The sequence below is a fragment of the Globicephala melas genome, chromosome 21 (genome assembly GCF_963455315.2).
Source record: "Globicephala melas chromosome 21, mGloMel1.2, whole genome shotgun sequence".
Lineage (NCBI taxonomy): Eukaryota > Metazoa > Chordata > Mammalia > Artiodactyla > Delphinidae > Globicephala > Globicephala melas.
This window is the reverse complement of record NC_083334.1, coordinates 29,320,327-29,333,875: the sequence shown is the minus strand read 5'-3', so window position 1 is coordinate 29,333,875 and position 13,549 is coordinate 29,320,327. Positions and strand designations below refer to the sequence as shown.

At 43.6% G+C, this 13,549-nt stretch overlaps 1 protein-coding gene and 1 long non-coding RNA gene across 6 annotated transcripts in view; one reads left to right on the top strand and one right to left on the bottom strand.

Moving 5' to 3' along the window:
* Window positions 1-8,024, bottom strand: part of ASH2L (ASH2 like, histone lysine methyltransferase complex subunit) — a 27,592-nt gene extending 19,568 nt beyond the window's left edge. For 2 of the 3 annotated variants that reach the window (XM_060291637.1, XM_060291638.1), the window contains exons 1-5: window positions 7,787-8,024; window positions 7,056-7,122; window positions 6,791-6,936; window positions 3,797-3,885; window positions 3,421-3,515 (exon numbers count right to left, since the gene is read on the bottom strand). In XM_060291637.1, the coding sequence (XP_060147620.1) occupies window positions 3,421-3,515; window positions 3,797-3,885; window positions 6,791-6,936; window positions 7,056-7,122; window positions 7,787-7,974 (585 nt within the window). In that variant the 5' untranslated portion in view covers window positions 7,975-8,024. The remainder of the gene's footprint in view (window positions 1-3,420; window positions 3,516-3,796; window positions 3,886-6,790; window positions 6,937-7,055; window positions 7,123-7,786) is intronic. The other variant, XM_030833273.3, reaches the window with a different exon arrangement.
* LOC115840449 (uncharacterized) lies at window positions 7,796-13,549 on the top strand. 3 transcript variants are annotated; one of them, XR_011377125.1, is made up of 3 exons: window positions 7,796-8,193; window positions 11,132-11,288; window positions 13,275-13,549. It is a non-coding gene; the product is annotated as an uncharacterized lncRNA (long non-coding RNA). The 3 variants fall into 3 exon arrangements; XR_009560558.1 differs by lacking the exon at window positions 13,275-13,549 and adding an exon at window positions 12,042-12,279; XR_011377126.1 differs by lacking the exon at window positions 7,796-8,193 and adding an exon at window positions 8,200-8,641.

The window sequence follows — 13,549 nt, the reverse complement described above, 5'->3', positions numbered from 1 at the left end:
TCAGAATCAAAAGACAAATTCATGTTTTGCCTTTTAATAACTGAACAAATACATAATTGCATGCGAACAACATATAGGTTGTGGGGAATTTCAAACAAGTATACATATACAAGGACTTCCCTGGTGGTCCAGTGGTTAAGACTCCGCGCTTCCACTGCAGGGGGCACGGCTTCGATCCCTGGTCGGGGAACTAAGAGCCGGCATGCAGCAAGGCGCAGCCAAAAAAAAAAAAAAGATTCTGATTCAAACAAGTATATACAACTCTTAGTCACATAGGGCTCATAATCCAGTTAAAGGGAAAAGACCTGCCCTAACTCTGTAAGATGACTCCCAGGTACTCTCTCTCCTGAGCTCCTGTTCCTTCCCACCAGAGACATCTCCACCTGGAAACCCCGCAGGCACCTCAGACTTCTCCTGACCGAGACTGAACTCTGTACCTCACCTCATAAATCTGCTCTTAACACTCAGAATCGCCCGTCACCCAGAGTCACAGGCTTGACACACGGAGTCACTCTTGTTCTTCTCGTACAACCTGCGCATCTAAATGGTCACCACGTGAATTTTTTAAAAATATTAATTAATTTATTTATTTGGCTGTGTCGGGTCTTAGTTGCCGCGTGCGGGCTTCTCTCTAGTTCTGGCGCGGGCTCAAGAGTGTGAGGGCTCAGTAGCCTAGCGGCATGTGGGATCTTAGTTCCCCGACCAGGGATCAAACCCGTGTTCCCTGAACTGGAACAGCAGATTCTTAACCACTGGACCACCAGGGAAGTCCCACTAAATGAATTTTTAAGTTTCAGAAACGTTTCACCAATCAGGGCTCCTTTCCACCCCCACTGCTTTGACTGTGGTCCTCGCCAGTCCCTGCCTGCACGACTACAACAATCTCTGAGCTTGATCCTCTGGCACCAACCTCCCCCCATCCTAGGCCACCTCCCCCAGCCCACCAGAGTTTGTCCGCCGCTAACACCTTCCACCAGAATCAGTTCCGTGAACACCAAATCTTTACTAAAAGGAACCAGGCTGAATCAGGCAAAGCACAAGGGAAGACTGGGATGTTTTGTTGTTCCAGAAAGTAAGGAAGAGTTCAAAGACTGAAGAGGGACATATCAAAAAGTGTCAGGAGTCAGCCGGGATGGGTCTACACTGGTCAAATCTGCGCATCAGAAATCCAGAAATCTCATAATGGACTATAAAAATCAGTGATTCTTAAAATGAAAAACAACAACAATGGTGGGGGGGAGGACTCTTCTTTACAGAAGAACTGTAAACCAGTAAATGTATTCTGTTTACAATGACCATTCTATTAACTGCTTCAGGCTAGGACAGTCAATGGCTGCTACAACCACTGCTTGAAAGGATAAATTACTTAATAATTACAAAGAAAAAGGGGTCTCTTTACAATGGAAACATCAAGTAGTTAAATTCAGGACAACTAATAAATAACCTCTTTACCCAAGTAGTCAAATTTAGGATCACTAATAATAAAACAAAGCAATATCTTATGTCTCCTGATGTGATACACAGAAAAACACACACTATCTACATAATATTCTTGCCAAAAATGTTTAACCCGAACCTAATCATAAGGAAATAATCAGATAAATGCAAATTGAGAAGCATCATGGCAAATAACGGTCTAGGCTCTTCAAAATTTCAAATGTTATAGCAGACTAAAATAACAAAGTAAAATAAAGGAACTATTCTAGAGATAAAAGAGACATTACAACTAATTTTAATGTGTGATCCTTGATCAGGTCCTGGACAGAAGAAAAAGCTATGACGGATATTATTTAGACAATAAAAATACTGAGAAAATGTACACTCAATACACAAAAATATAATCTGTATATATAAGATAGTTGTATTGCATCAACATTAAGTTTTTTCAGTATGATCACTACACTGTGGTTATGAGAGTATATTGGGTAAAGTGTAATATCTACAATTTAGTCTCACATAAGCTTAGGGGGAATATATAGATATGGGGAGATAAAGCAAACACAGCAAAATGGTAACAGCTGGCAAATCTAGATAAAGAATAAACAGATGTTCATTGTACTATCTGAATTTTTCTATATATTTGAAAAATTCAGAAAAACAATTTAGAGAAAAAAATAAGAGGCAAACCTAATCACAGTACACCTCTATTTAAATGCATTCTTTTTAATGTAGGAAAAAAGGTTGGGGGGGGTGAGGCGTGGGGAGGGGACCCTCTGCTGACTCCTCCGGCTTACAGGGTTAAGTCTAACCTCTCTGTTTAATAGAAAAGGCCCTGGTCAGTCTGATCCTGAATATATTCGTCTCACTAAATACCCTACACCAACCAGTGTCTTTCTTTTTTTTTTTTGGACCTGGCCGCACAGCTTGCAGGATCTTAACTCCTCAACCAGGGATTGAACCCGTGCTCCCTGCAGTGGAAGTGTGGCCCCTGCAATGGAAGCTCCAAGTCCTAACCACTGGACGGCCAGGGAATTCCCCAACCAGTGTCTTTCAAACTGTAGGCTGCAGTCAATTAGTAGGCTATAAAATCAACTTTGTAGGTGAATACTAGCGTTGACTAGAATAGAAAATATCGGCACGCAGAGGGAAAAGATCAGAGAGGGCCTCAGTTTTAAATGAGAGCGGGTACATATGCGTGTATACCAGGTCACAGCGGAAACTCCAAAGTTGTACAATTTACTTAAGTCATATTTTGTTCCCGTGAGTCACAGGAGGAAAGACTCACGGACGGGCTGATCATCTAATTCTGAGGCCTGACTTTAGTCATGCGGTTTTCCAGTTTAACAATAAAGGATGAATCTTTTTAATAAACTGGCCTTTTCCCCTGACAAAATCTGTGATTGGCATCCATAAAAACAGCTCAAACTAAGCTGAGAAGGTTCACCTCAAGGTCTGATTATTAACTGTGGGACAGACAGTTGTTTGTTTCTATAAAGCCAATCAAAACTATTTAAGGATTTATCTTTTTTTTTAAATACACTCTTTTTTAATATAAGGATTCATCCTTTTAATAGCTAAGCCAATGACACAATGAGCACACACTAGGAAGTTAGTAAATCACATGAAATGAGAACAAAGTAACCACTGAATTAGTCATATATTCATAAAAATTGGGGGGAAAGAACTTATTGTTAGACTGTACAGTTGACCCTTGAACAACTCTGGGATTAAGGGCACCGACTGTCTACACAGTCAAAAATCCTCATGTAAGTTTACAGTCAGCCCTCTGTATTCGTCGTTCTACATCCAAGGATTCAACCGACCTTGAAATGTGCAGTACTGTAGGATGTACTTAGTGAAAGAAACCTGCATATAAATGGACCAGTGAAGTTTAAACCCATGCTGTTCAAGGGTCCACTGTATTTAGAAGTTCCTCCTGATTCTTTGGCATAATTGCAATTACAATAATTCTATCTCTACCTTATCTTTGGAGAACATGGTTTTCGGATGTTCATCCTGTGTTCGGGACTGCCAGGTTAGGTTGGCCAAAGCACTAAGGCACATTTCTTTCAAGTCTATAAAAACAAAAAGGAAGAAAAAGTTACCTGTAGTAATATATCCCTGTTACCAAAAGAATATTTAACTAGGTGGTCCACAGATTAACAACCACAGCAGCAAAGAATAGAGTCATCATTTGATCTGAAATGGACAATAGCAATTATTCAGAGCTAAGCCCCAAGGTAACTTCTACCAGCTACCAAGCAAAGGTTTCCTGATTCGGCTGAGCCCAAATCCCTTTTCTTTGCCAGCTAACCAGAGGACAGTCACTTTGCAGTACTCCGGAGTTTGTCCTTACTTGCTTGCTTCCGGAGGAAGTAGGTATTCCCACTATGATGGCATACATTGCAGTGGAAACTGTAGTTGGTCATGAAAGGTAGACAGGATCTGGAGAACAGCCAAATTGTGCAAATTAGTGAAGTTCTGAACACACACTTATGAGAAGTAAATCAACGGGGATCCTCTCCCTCAGTGAAAGTTACATAATAACGCTAATGTATTAATATACTCTTAAAACTTAAAAAGGTCACCAAGGGAATTCCCTGGTGGTCCAGTGGTTAGGGTTCCACGCTTCCATTGCAGGGGGCACAGGTTCAGTCCCTGGTCGGGGAACTAAAATCCCACATGCTGCGCAGCAGGGTCAAAAAAAAGGTCACCAAAACAGGGCTCATATTTTTACAAATATCTGGATTTTTCTGTCAAAAAAATTTAGTAAGACCTTATCCACTATAGTTGATAATTCGGCATCTGCAAGGTTCTGACCTGAGCCCTATCCAAGCTAGTTTATTATAGTCTGTAAGCACCTAAAAGAGTATACCAGGCGACTTGTGGAAGAAGACAAAGTAGTCTCTTTAAATATTTTTACATTTAAATATCTGTATTTATATTATGTTCAAGTATCTTTGTAAAGTGCCAATACCATTGTTGGAAAGGGCAGACAGGTATAAAAAGATTAATTTTAAAATGCAAATAATTATTCAAGAACAACACAGAAGTCACAAAACATGACTTGCCTCATTACCAAATGAATCCTACAGATGACAGTCTTATTTAAGAGTTTAAAGGACCCAGTAGTAACTTCAGATTTAAGAGTTAGGGAAGATTTTTTGAGGACACAAATTAGGATTTGGAAAGATGAGTTAGTCTTCTTTTCTAGAGGCAAACTATTTTGTGTAGAGAAAGTGCAAACTAGGAGGCAAAGTGGCAAACTAGTGTACACAAGTTTGGCCAGGGGAGGGGAGTTGTCGGGGGTATGGTAAAAGATAAGGCTTGAAAGGTAAGAAGTGCAAGAGGCCTTACATGCCCGTGGAAGTGGATCTTCTCTGTGGGTAACAGGAACATCTTGAAGGGGAAGCCACCTTGTAAAAGCAGTAAGTTTAGTGATAGGATGGGTCTGAAGGGAAGAAGAGATTAGAAACGGGAATATGGAAGAAGCTTCTGTAGCCGTTCCAGCAGAAGGTTAAAAAAAAAAAACCTCACCTCGAGTGAAACAATAAAAATGGAAAGGACAAGCAAGTGCACAAGAAGAAAAAAAATTGGTCAAGCTTGGTAGCTGATTTGATGGGGGCAGGCATGAAATAAAAAGAGTCCTAACCACTAAGACTGCTTGTATCATAGAGGAAATCTCCTAAGAGGTGAGCTGGCGGCAAGAGAAGGCCTGTTTGAAGGCAGAGAGGAAGAAACTGGTGGAGGGAGAGACTGAGGCCTAACAGGAACCATGCATTAGAGAAGTGTGGTGGCTGTACTGGATGACTGGAAAAGTATAGGGAGACCTTGGTCCTGAAAAGGAGAAAGTAAAAGAAAAACAAAAGACTGGTTTAAGTTGGAAGAGAAGAAATCAAAATAAAGGCAGGTTTATCTTGGACTTTGCTGAAACTGGTTTAAGGTATCCTTAAAGAGATGTGTCCAAATGTGTGTCTACTGCCACCACTCAAGGAATTAAGAAATATCCTTAGGACTGTTAAGATCGAGTTCCCTTACCTTTACCTCTCTCTAGAGCCCCTTCCATTGACAGTCCATTGTGATAAGCTCACTTACAGAAGAGATAGGCAGGTATATAGTTACCTAATTCAAACACAATCAAGTGTTTAGAGCAGCCTTTTTCATATCCTGCTAGCTCACTCACTTCCTCCATCTCAGCCATAAACGATAATCTGTCCCACCTGCTGGGTTTTAGGTATAACTTCTCAAATTCAGGTACAAACTGGTCTCTACCAAACCTCTGAACTGTGGTTTGATTCATTGCTGGATTGTTCCACATTATCACTCTGATAAATTTCCTTTCCTAGACCCTGTTTATCCAAACAAATTCTTCTTGGCAAAAGTGGCCCAATTTTAGGTCTAACTCACCAGCTTATATATTTTCCCTATAGGTCTTTCTACCAAGATCACTTCTTCCTGATCCTCCAGTAATTTTCTTTCTTTTTTAAACATTCTATCCTTCCTCACCAGTCACATATTAATAAGAACATTAGTATTTCTTTAACTTTTTAACTAGAAAGCAGTCCTCAAATTATAAAGGAAGGTTATTTCTTCACAAACCCATCCAAGGGGGATTAATTTCAGAATTAACAACACAGCCCTATTCTGAGACAGTCTTATCTAAATTTATTTGTATAATATGGACCATAAAGAACACCCCAGAGAGACAGCAGTATAGTTATTTCCATAGACAGTGAGTCAGTAATGCTGCCTTGCTAGCTGTTGACCGAATACTCAGAATAAGTAAAGGCGCCTTTCATTCTCAATCGTTCATAAAATGGTTTTAATTCACTAGAAGAGGTGTAAAGACTGGAAATTGGTTTTGCTGAGGAGAGAATTCAGGACACCTAAAGGGAGTGAATTAGAAACCAAAAGGAAAAAAAGGATGGCTCAGGCATGAAGAGCACTGGCCATCTCAAATTTTTGACATCAGGCTTTTTCCACCATATACACCAACCCTTTCCCCCAAATCCACAATACCCAATACAAGGTTTAAATGACACTGTCTCAAATTTGTTTATTTAATGCTTTGTAATTACATGGTTTGTCTCCCGTCCAGGCCCTAAGCGCAAACACAGGGATAATAACTATCATTATATCTGTTAAGGGCTTGCCCTTAGTAGAGAGAAGACATGCTCAGGCTATTAAAACAATTCCTGATTCAAATCCTACTACTCAGTGAACAGGGATCAGGAGACACAGGAAACACTACGCATCTACGTTTGCCTAGACAGTGACTATTCAACTGTTGGACGTGTTGAGATCTAACATTTACAAAGTGATTCTTACAAAGTCTACGAAAAATACTCACGAGGTATCTATGCCAAAGGTGTCTGCTGTGAACCATTTGGTACATATTCCACACTGCAGCTCCACCTCTCCCAACTGGCGACCATTCTCTTCATCCACGGAGCCCGCCTGAGTATCCATCACCTCTGAAGTATCCCCAGCACCTTCCTGTGTCCACAGAACCATGAGAGAATCAAGTTAGTTGACCTGACTGTATTTTTGATTCGCTTAAAAACTTTAAAAACCAACCCTATTTTGCTTTGCAAACATCCAAAACAAATACTTACTAGTGTATCCTTTCCATTAGAGGATTCTGTCTCCAAGCCACCACTTACATCAACTGAGTTTGCATCCCTGTAAAATAAGGAAAGCACTCAGAAAGAAGAATTTTCAAGAGAAACACACCTGAAAACGCCTATTCCCAAAGATGATCAAAGTACAGCTGAACTTCACACTCCTACTTTTTTCAGCAAAGACTGTTCTCAGACTGGATGCCCAGCATTAGGAAGAATGCGGCCAAGATAAACCCAAGCCCATGGCGCATCAAGGAAACCTAATCGGCCCTTACAGACAAGTCTACAGGGGATGGAACTGGTCCTGGGGGAGGTTCGAAGAGATGCAGCTTTTCCGCTCTGTTTTCAGAGGGACCATTACTTCCACCAGTCTGGCAGCGCAAAGTGGTTTCCTCTCTGGGATTTTTGAAGGGTTCCTGCTAGAAAGTGACCTATCAGCACCCTGCTGGTGTGCAAGGGCCGGGAGGTAGGAGGAGAAACTTGGCCTAAAAGGTGCGAAAGAGGCGTAGCCCGAGATACAGTTCAGAGGGGACAGGCCAAGCGGCGAGCGGGACTAAGGTCCGGGAGGGCGCAGGGCGAGCGGCTGGCCGCAGGGCCTGGGTTCGGAAGGGGCGGGCCGGAGTGCTCCCGGGAGCCGCGGGATTCCGAGAGGGGCGGGCCTCCCTCCCCTCCCCCCCCCGTCCCCCTCCCTCCCTCTGTCCTCCCCGGGCTGCAGGACGTCTCACCCGCTTTCGGCCTCTCCAGAGCCAGGCTCCGCGGCTGGAGCAGCAGACGTCCCCTCCCCGGCCGGAGCGGCTGCTACCGCTACTACCGGCTTCGTTTCCCCTTCTTCTGCCGGTGTTGCATTTGCAGCCACTGCCGGGCCGGGTCCTGCATTCACTCCCGGGCCGGGTACGGTTCCCGCCGCCGCCATCACTGCCGCCTCCCAGACTTCTCGCGAGAATACTGTCTCCGTCTCGCGCGAGTTGCTCACTGGCCCTCTAACCTTCAAATAGTAAAGATTCTCAGTGAGCACACCGCCTGCCAAGGGAAGGCGCGCTCTAAACCCGCTTTAAGGTCGGGAGGGCAGACAGAAGTGGGCGGGGCCTCGGGGCTGGGTAGCTACAGACCGAGCCACGTGAAGGCGGAGGAGGTGAGATTACTCGTTGGATTGCCTCTAGGACTCACTTCATTTCAGGGTGGACGCTGCGCATTTTCGTGACCGGGACGAAGTCACCGCGCAGATGAGGCGCCTTGAGAGCGCTGGCAGCCTAGAGGCTTTGAAGGCTGTGATGTGCATTGCAGACTTTCCTCACCGTTAGACGTGGGAAACGTCTTCCCGCCCCAGAAGTAGTTTGTTGTACTGCCCTCGTGATCTGCCACTTTGAGCAGGTTTCCTAGTGGCGTCTAGAGATGGGCGGCTTAATTTTGTGATTTTAAAATTAATTGAAAATTTAAATCAAAAAAGTAACTGGGGAATTCCGTGGTTAGGATTCGGCGCTTTCACTGTGGAGGCCCAGGTTTAATCCCTGGTCAGGGAACTGAGATACCGCAAGCCGCACCACACGGCCAAAACAAAACAACAACAAAAAAAGTAATTGGTAAGAGATCACCATGTGATTTGGCATAGAACTTTGAAGTCGTTGAAAGAATTGAGTTGAACTGATTTCTAAATGGGAATCTGCTTGTTTATGTAAACAAAGGTTGTCAGCTCATATCTATAAACACGAAAAATAGGAATAGAATTGATGCTGAACCTGTCTCATTCTAGCAGTAGCGATATTCATGGATATATGGATTAATTGAAAATCTAATCCTCAGTCTCATTAAGAATTGCATCTCTAATACAATTTTAATTTTTATGTTTAGTAATCAAAATGTATACTATGTTTATTCGATCAGTTGTATACTGATAATTGACTGAAGAAATATTTTAACACTAGAGATTTATGGTTACAGAAAGTATATAAAAATTTAATTTCAACTTTTATACATATTTTTATTGCAGAGAAGTATTTAGCCTTTAGTAAAAAATAGATATATACACATATGTATTAATTACCTATATATTCTTATATGTGGGTGCATATATATATATGTTCCATTTTATCTTATGAAGGAAGAAGAACGGAAATAAGATGATGTAAAATTTCCAGCTATTAAAGAAATCTTGTTCATGTGTTTTTTTTTTTAAGTATACTCTTCAGTGGTTTTTATTTATTTATTTTGCTTTGTAAGATTTTTTTTTTTTTAATGTGGACCTTTTTTTTTTTAAGTCTTTGTCGAATTTGTTACGATATTGCTTCTTTTTAGTTTTTGGTTTTCTGGCCACAAGGCATGTGGGATCTTAGGTCCCGGACCAGGGATTGAACCCGCACCCCCTGTGTTGGAAGGCAAAGTCTTACACTGGACCTCCAAGGAAGTCCCTGTTTTGGGGGGGGTTTTTGGCGGTACCGCATGGCTTGTGGGATCTTAGTTCCCCGACCAGGGATTGAACCCAGGCCCTGGCAATGGAAGTGCCAAGTCCTAACCACTGGACTGCCAGGGAATTCCCTATATCTTTTTTTTTTTTTTAATGCCAGTAGTGACACACTAAATCGATTTGATGACCCAAATCTGAAAAACACTGGTATAGCATTGTTTTCAAAGGACAGTAGTCTGGGGATTGAACCCTGGACAGCATCTGCATTTTAAATGAAAGTCATGAATGATCTGAAACCAAGTCCCCCTAAAACCGAGTTCCCTTACTCAATTTATGATTAATCTCTCTATCCAAAACTTCATTCCCTTTCTTGTCCCCTCTGAGCTCAATTCCTTGTTTACTGAACAGTAATCAACCAGAGTCAGATGATTAAAATTGCTGTGGTCAATAACATCGTTAATGTACTAAAATTGCTATTATAGACATCACCATTAACGTACAAACTCAGATTGTTTCTCCAGGGCAAGATGAGCTAATAGACCCTGGCCACAGAATGTAAACCAGAGACATTTTGACTCTCGAAACTATGATTAAGAACCAGTGTTCTTTTTTTTTTTTTTTGCGGTACCCGGGCCTCTCACTGTTGTGGCCCCAGACGCGCAGGCTCAGCGGCCATGGCTCACGGGCCCAGCCGCTCTGCGGCATGTGGGATCCTCCCGGGCCGGGGCACGAACCCACATCCCCTGCATCGGCAGGCGGACTCTCAACCACTGCACCACCAGGGAAGCCCAGAACCAGTGTTCTTAATCAAAATGTGAAATGTCACAAGACAGTGTTTAATCCCAGCCTCTTTGGTCTTCCCCTTTAAAACACCCCAGACTCAAAGACCAAGTTGGAGAGTGGATCTGCAGCTTGTCTCCCACTCCCTCATTTGGTGCCCTGCAATAAATGCTGTATTTTCCTTCACCACATCCTGGTGTTGGTAGATTGAATTTGCTGCACATTTGGCCAGCAGACCTAAGTTTAGTTTGGTAACATTCATTTTAAAAGTCCTAAATGATTTCAATGGAGTAATAGAGTGGTGGGGGCAGAATTCACACTGCAATGGATTGAGAAGTGAATAGAGGGCTGGAAGTAGAAATAGCTGTGTGGACAAATCTTCCCACCTTTTTCCTGAGGCATTTTACCTCTATAAAGAGAAAACCTGAGTCAATAGGGCAAAATGTCAACATCTGCTAAATTTGCTAGTCTGTTGCATGATGTCTTGATGTCTCATGGCAGAAAGAATTCAGTGAGAAACAAAGTGATAGGTAAGAAGTGGATTTATTTAGAGAGAAACACACTCCACAGAGTGTGGGCCATCTCAGAAGGTGAGAGCGGCCCCCAGGGTACAGGGTTGTCAGGTGTTATAGGGGTGGGTAATTTCATAGGCTAATGAAAGGGAGGACTATTCCAAGGATTTTGGGGAAGGGGCGGATATTTCCAGGAATTGGGCAACCGCCCCCTTTTTGACCTTTATGGTTGGCCTTGGAACTGTCATGGCACCCGTGGGTGTGTTACAATGGGTCTATTCAGAAGCTCAAGGTCTAGTGGAAGTCAGCTTGTCCGCCATCTTGGACCTGTTCTAATTAGTTTATGTCGTGTCCCTGGGCTATGTCATCTTTTAAAGATGGTGCCCTGCCCCCTTCTCTCCTGTTTCAGTTCCAGCAAGGAGCCAGAACCTGTGCCATCAACATCCGGCATGAGTGAAATGGCAGCTCGCCCTCCATCTCCTATTGCTGATGACCCTGCAGCTCTACCATCGCTCACCTCCACTCCCTCCTCCAGTCAGTAACTCTTCTTTTTTTTAAAATAAATTTATTTATTTTATGTATTTATTTTTGGCTGTGTTGGGTCTTCGTTGCTGCACGCAGGCTTTCTCTAGTTGCATTGAGCAGGGGCTGCTCTTTGTTCCGGTGTGCGGGCTTCTCACTGCGGTGGCTTCTCTTGTTGCCGAGCGTGGGCTCTAGGCCCGCGGGCTTCAGTAGTTGTGGCTTGCGGGCTTAGCTGCTCCGTGGCATGTGGGATCTTTCCGGACCAGGGCTCGAACCCATGTCCCCTGCATTGGCAGGCAGATTCTTAACCACTGTGCCACCAGGGAAGCCCCTCAGTGACTCTTCTTGTCTGTTCATTCAGTGCCAGCCTGTGTGCCAGCTGTTGTACTGTACTACTGTACTTTTCAAGGTACTGTACTGTAAGATTAAAAATGTTTTTTTAATTTTTTGTTTGTTTTTCATGTATTATTTGTGTGAAAAGTATTATAAACCTATTACAGTACAGCACTATATAGATGATTGTTAGTTGGGTACCTAGGCTAACTTTGTTGGACTTATGAACAAATTGGACTTACGAATGCACTCTCAAATGGAACTTGTTCGTATGTAGGGGACTTACTGTAATAATGATCTTAAGGGAACAAAAGGACAAACCTATCAGGCAAGAGAATTAACAATGGCAAAGATAACAAATCAGTCGTAGACTCCCAGTTCTACTTCAATGGTAAAGACTAGCGGAAAGCACTGTCTTGAGCTATTTTGCAGAATTTAAATCCCTCCTCAAGTGCTCAATCACCAGATCAACTGGAACCTAAGGGGTGATGATGTTGACCTTTTCTGACCCTCCTGACTTCAATCAACTAAAGCTTGGACTGTCCCCTGCTCAAGCCCCTTCATGAACATGCACGTACCCTTAGGTTAAAACTTTCCCAATTTTGCTGTTTGGAAACACTACTTTGAGAAAGATCTCTGGTGTTCTCTTTACTTGATACAAGTAATAAATCCTTCCTTCTTCTTATCTTTGGCTTGGTTGTATCTTATGGCTCGACATCCACCAAGAGGAGACCCAGTTTTCGGGTAACACCAGGACAGGTTTTTTTGTTTTGTTTTATTTTTTTTTGCGGTACGCGGGCCTCTCACTGCTGTGGCCTCTCCTGTTGCGGAGCACAGGCTCCGGACGCGCAGGCTCAGCAGACATGGCTCACGGGCCCAGCCGCTCCGCGGCATGTGGGATCCTCCCGGACCGGGGCACGAACCCGTGTACCCTGCATCGGCAGGTAGACTCTCAACCACTGCGCCACCAGGGAAGCCCTGTTTTGTTTTATTTTTGTTTTTGTTTTGGCCAGGTGGCTTGTGGGATCTCAGTTCCACAACCAGGGATTGAACCCGGGCCCCAGCAGTGGAAGCCTGGAATCCTAACCATTAGGCCACCAGGGAACTCCCAGGACAGGTATTAAAGTGAACTAACCTACTGAAACCTAGTCCCCCAAAACTGAGTTCCCCTGCCGAGTTTATGGTTAACCTCTGTATCCAAAACTTTATTCCCTCCCTTTCTTGTCCTGTACCTGTTCCCCTAAAGATTGAGGAGCATCAGAGAAAAGGGGGATTGAAACTGCCAGGGTACAAAAGCCTTTCCCTCCCCCCACCCCCCGCTTCTTTTTTTTTTTTTTGGCTGTGCTTCGTGGCTTAGCAAGATTTTCGCCCGACCAGGGATCAAACCCATGCCCCCTGCAGGGGAAGGGGAAGCGCAAGGTCCTAACCACTGGACCACCAGGGAATTCCCCTCCCCCACTTCTTTTTGTAGGAAAAGGCTTTAGTCTCCTCCACCTTCCCTGAGTTCCAAAGACCAGATTCAAGCAGTTATTAATTAGAGAAGTGAAGGAATGCAGAAGCAAAGGAAAAGCAGTCAAAAACAACAGTTCAGCCATGAAACAGTCCTAGTTCCTCCTCAAGGGATATACATCACAATCTGACACAGATCTTTGGGTTGTTTTATAGGAACTAAGACCTCCCCCAACCCCACCACCCAGGTGGAGCATGGTGACTACTTGCTGAGACCCCAGACTGGTTGGAACCAGAAAGTTGATGATTGATATTCCTGGAACACCACTGTTACCTCACCACCACCCAATTAGGAGAACGTGACACACCCCGCAGCCATCACCCCAGATGTTGCCTTTAAAAACTCTTCCCTGAAAACCGTCTGGGAGTTTGGGTCTTCTGAACACAAGCGGCCCATTCTTGCTGGGCCCTGCAATAAACCTTTCTCTGCT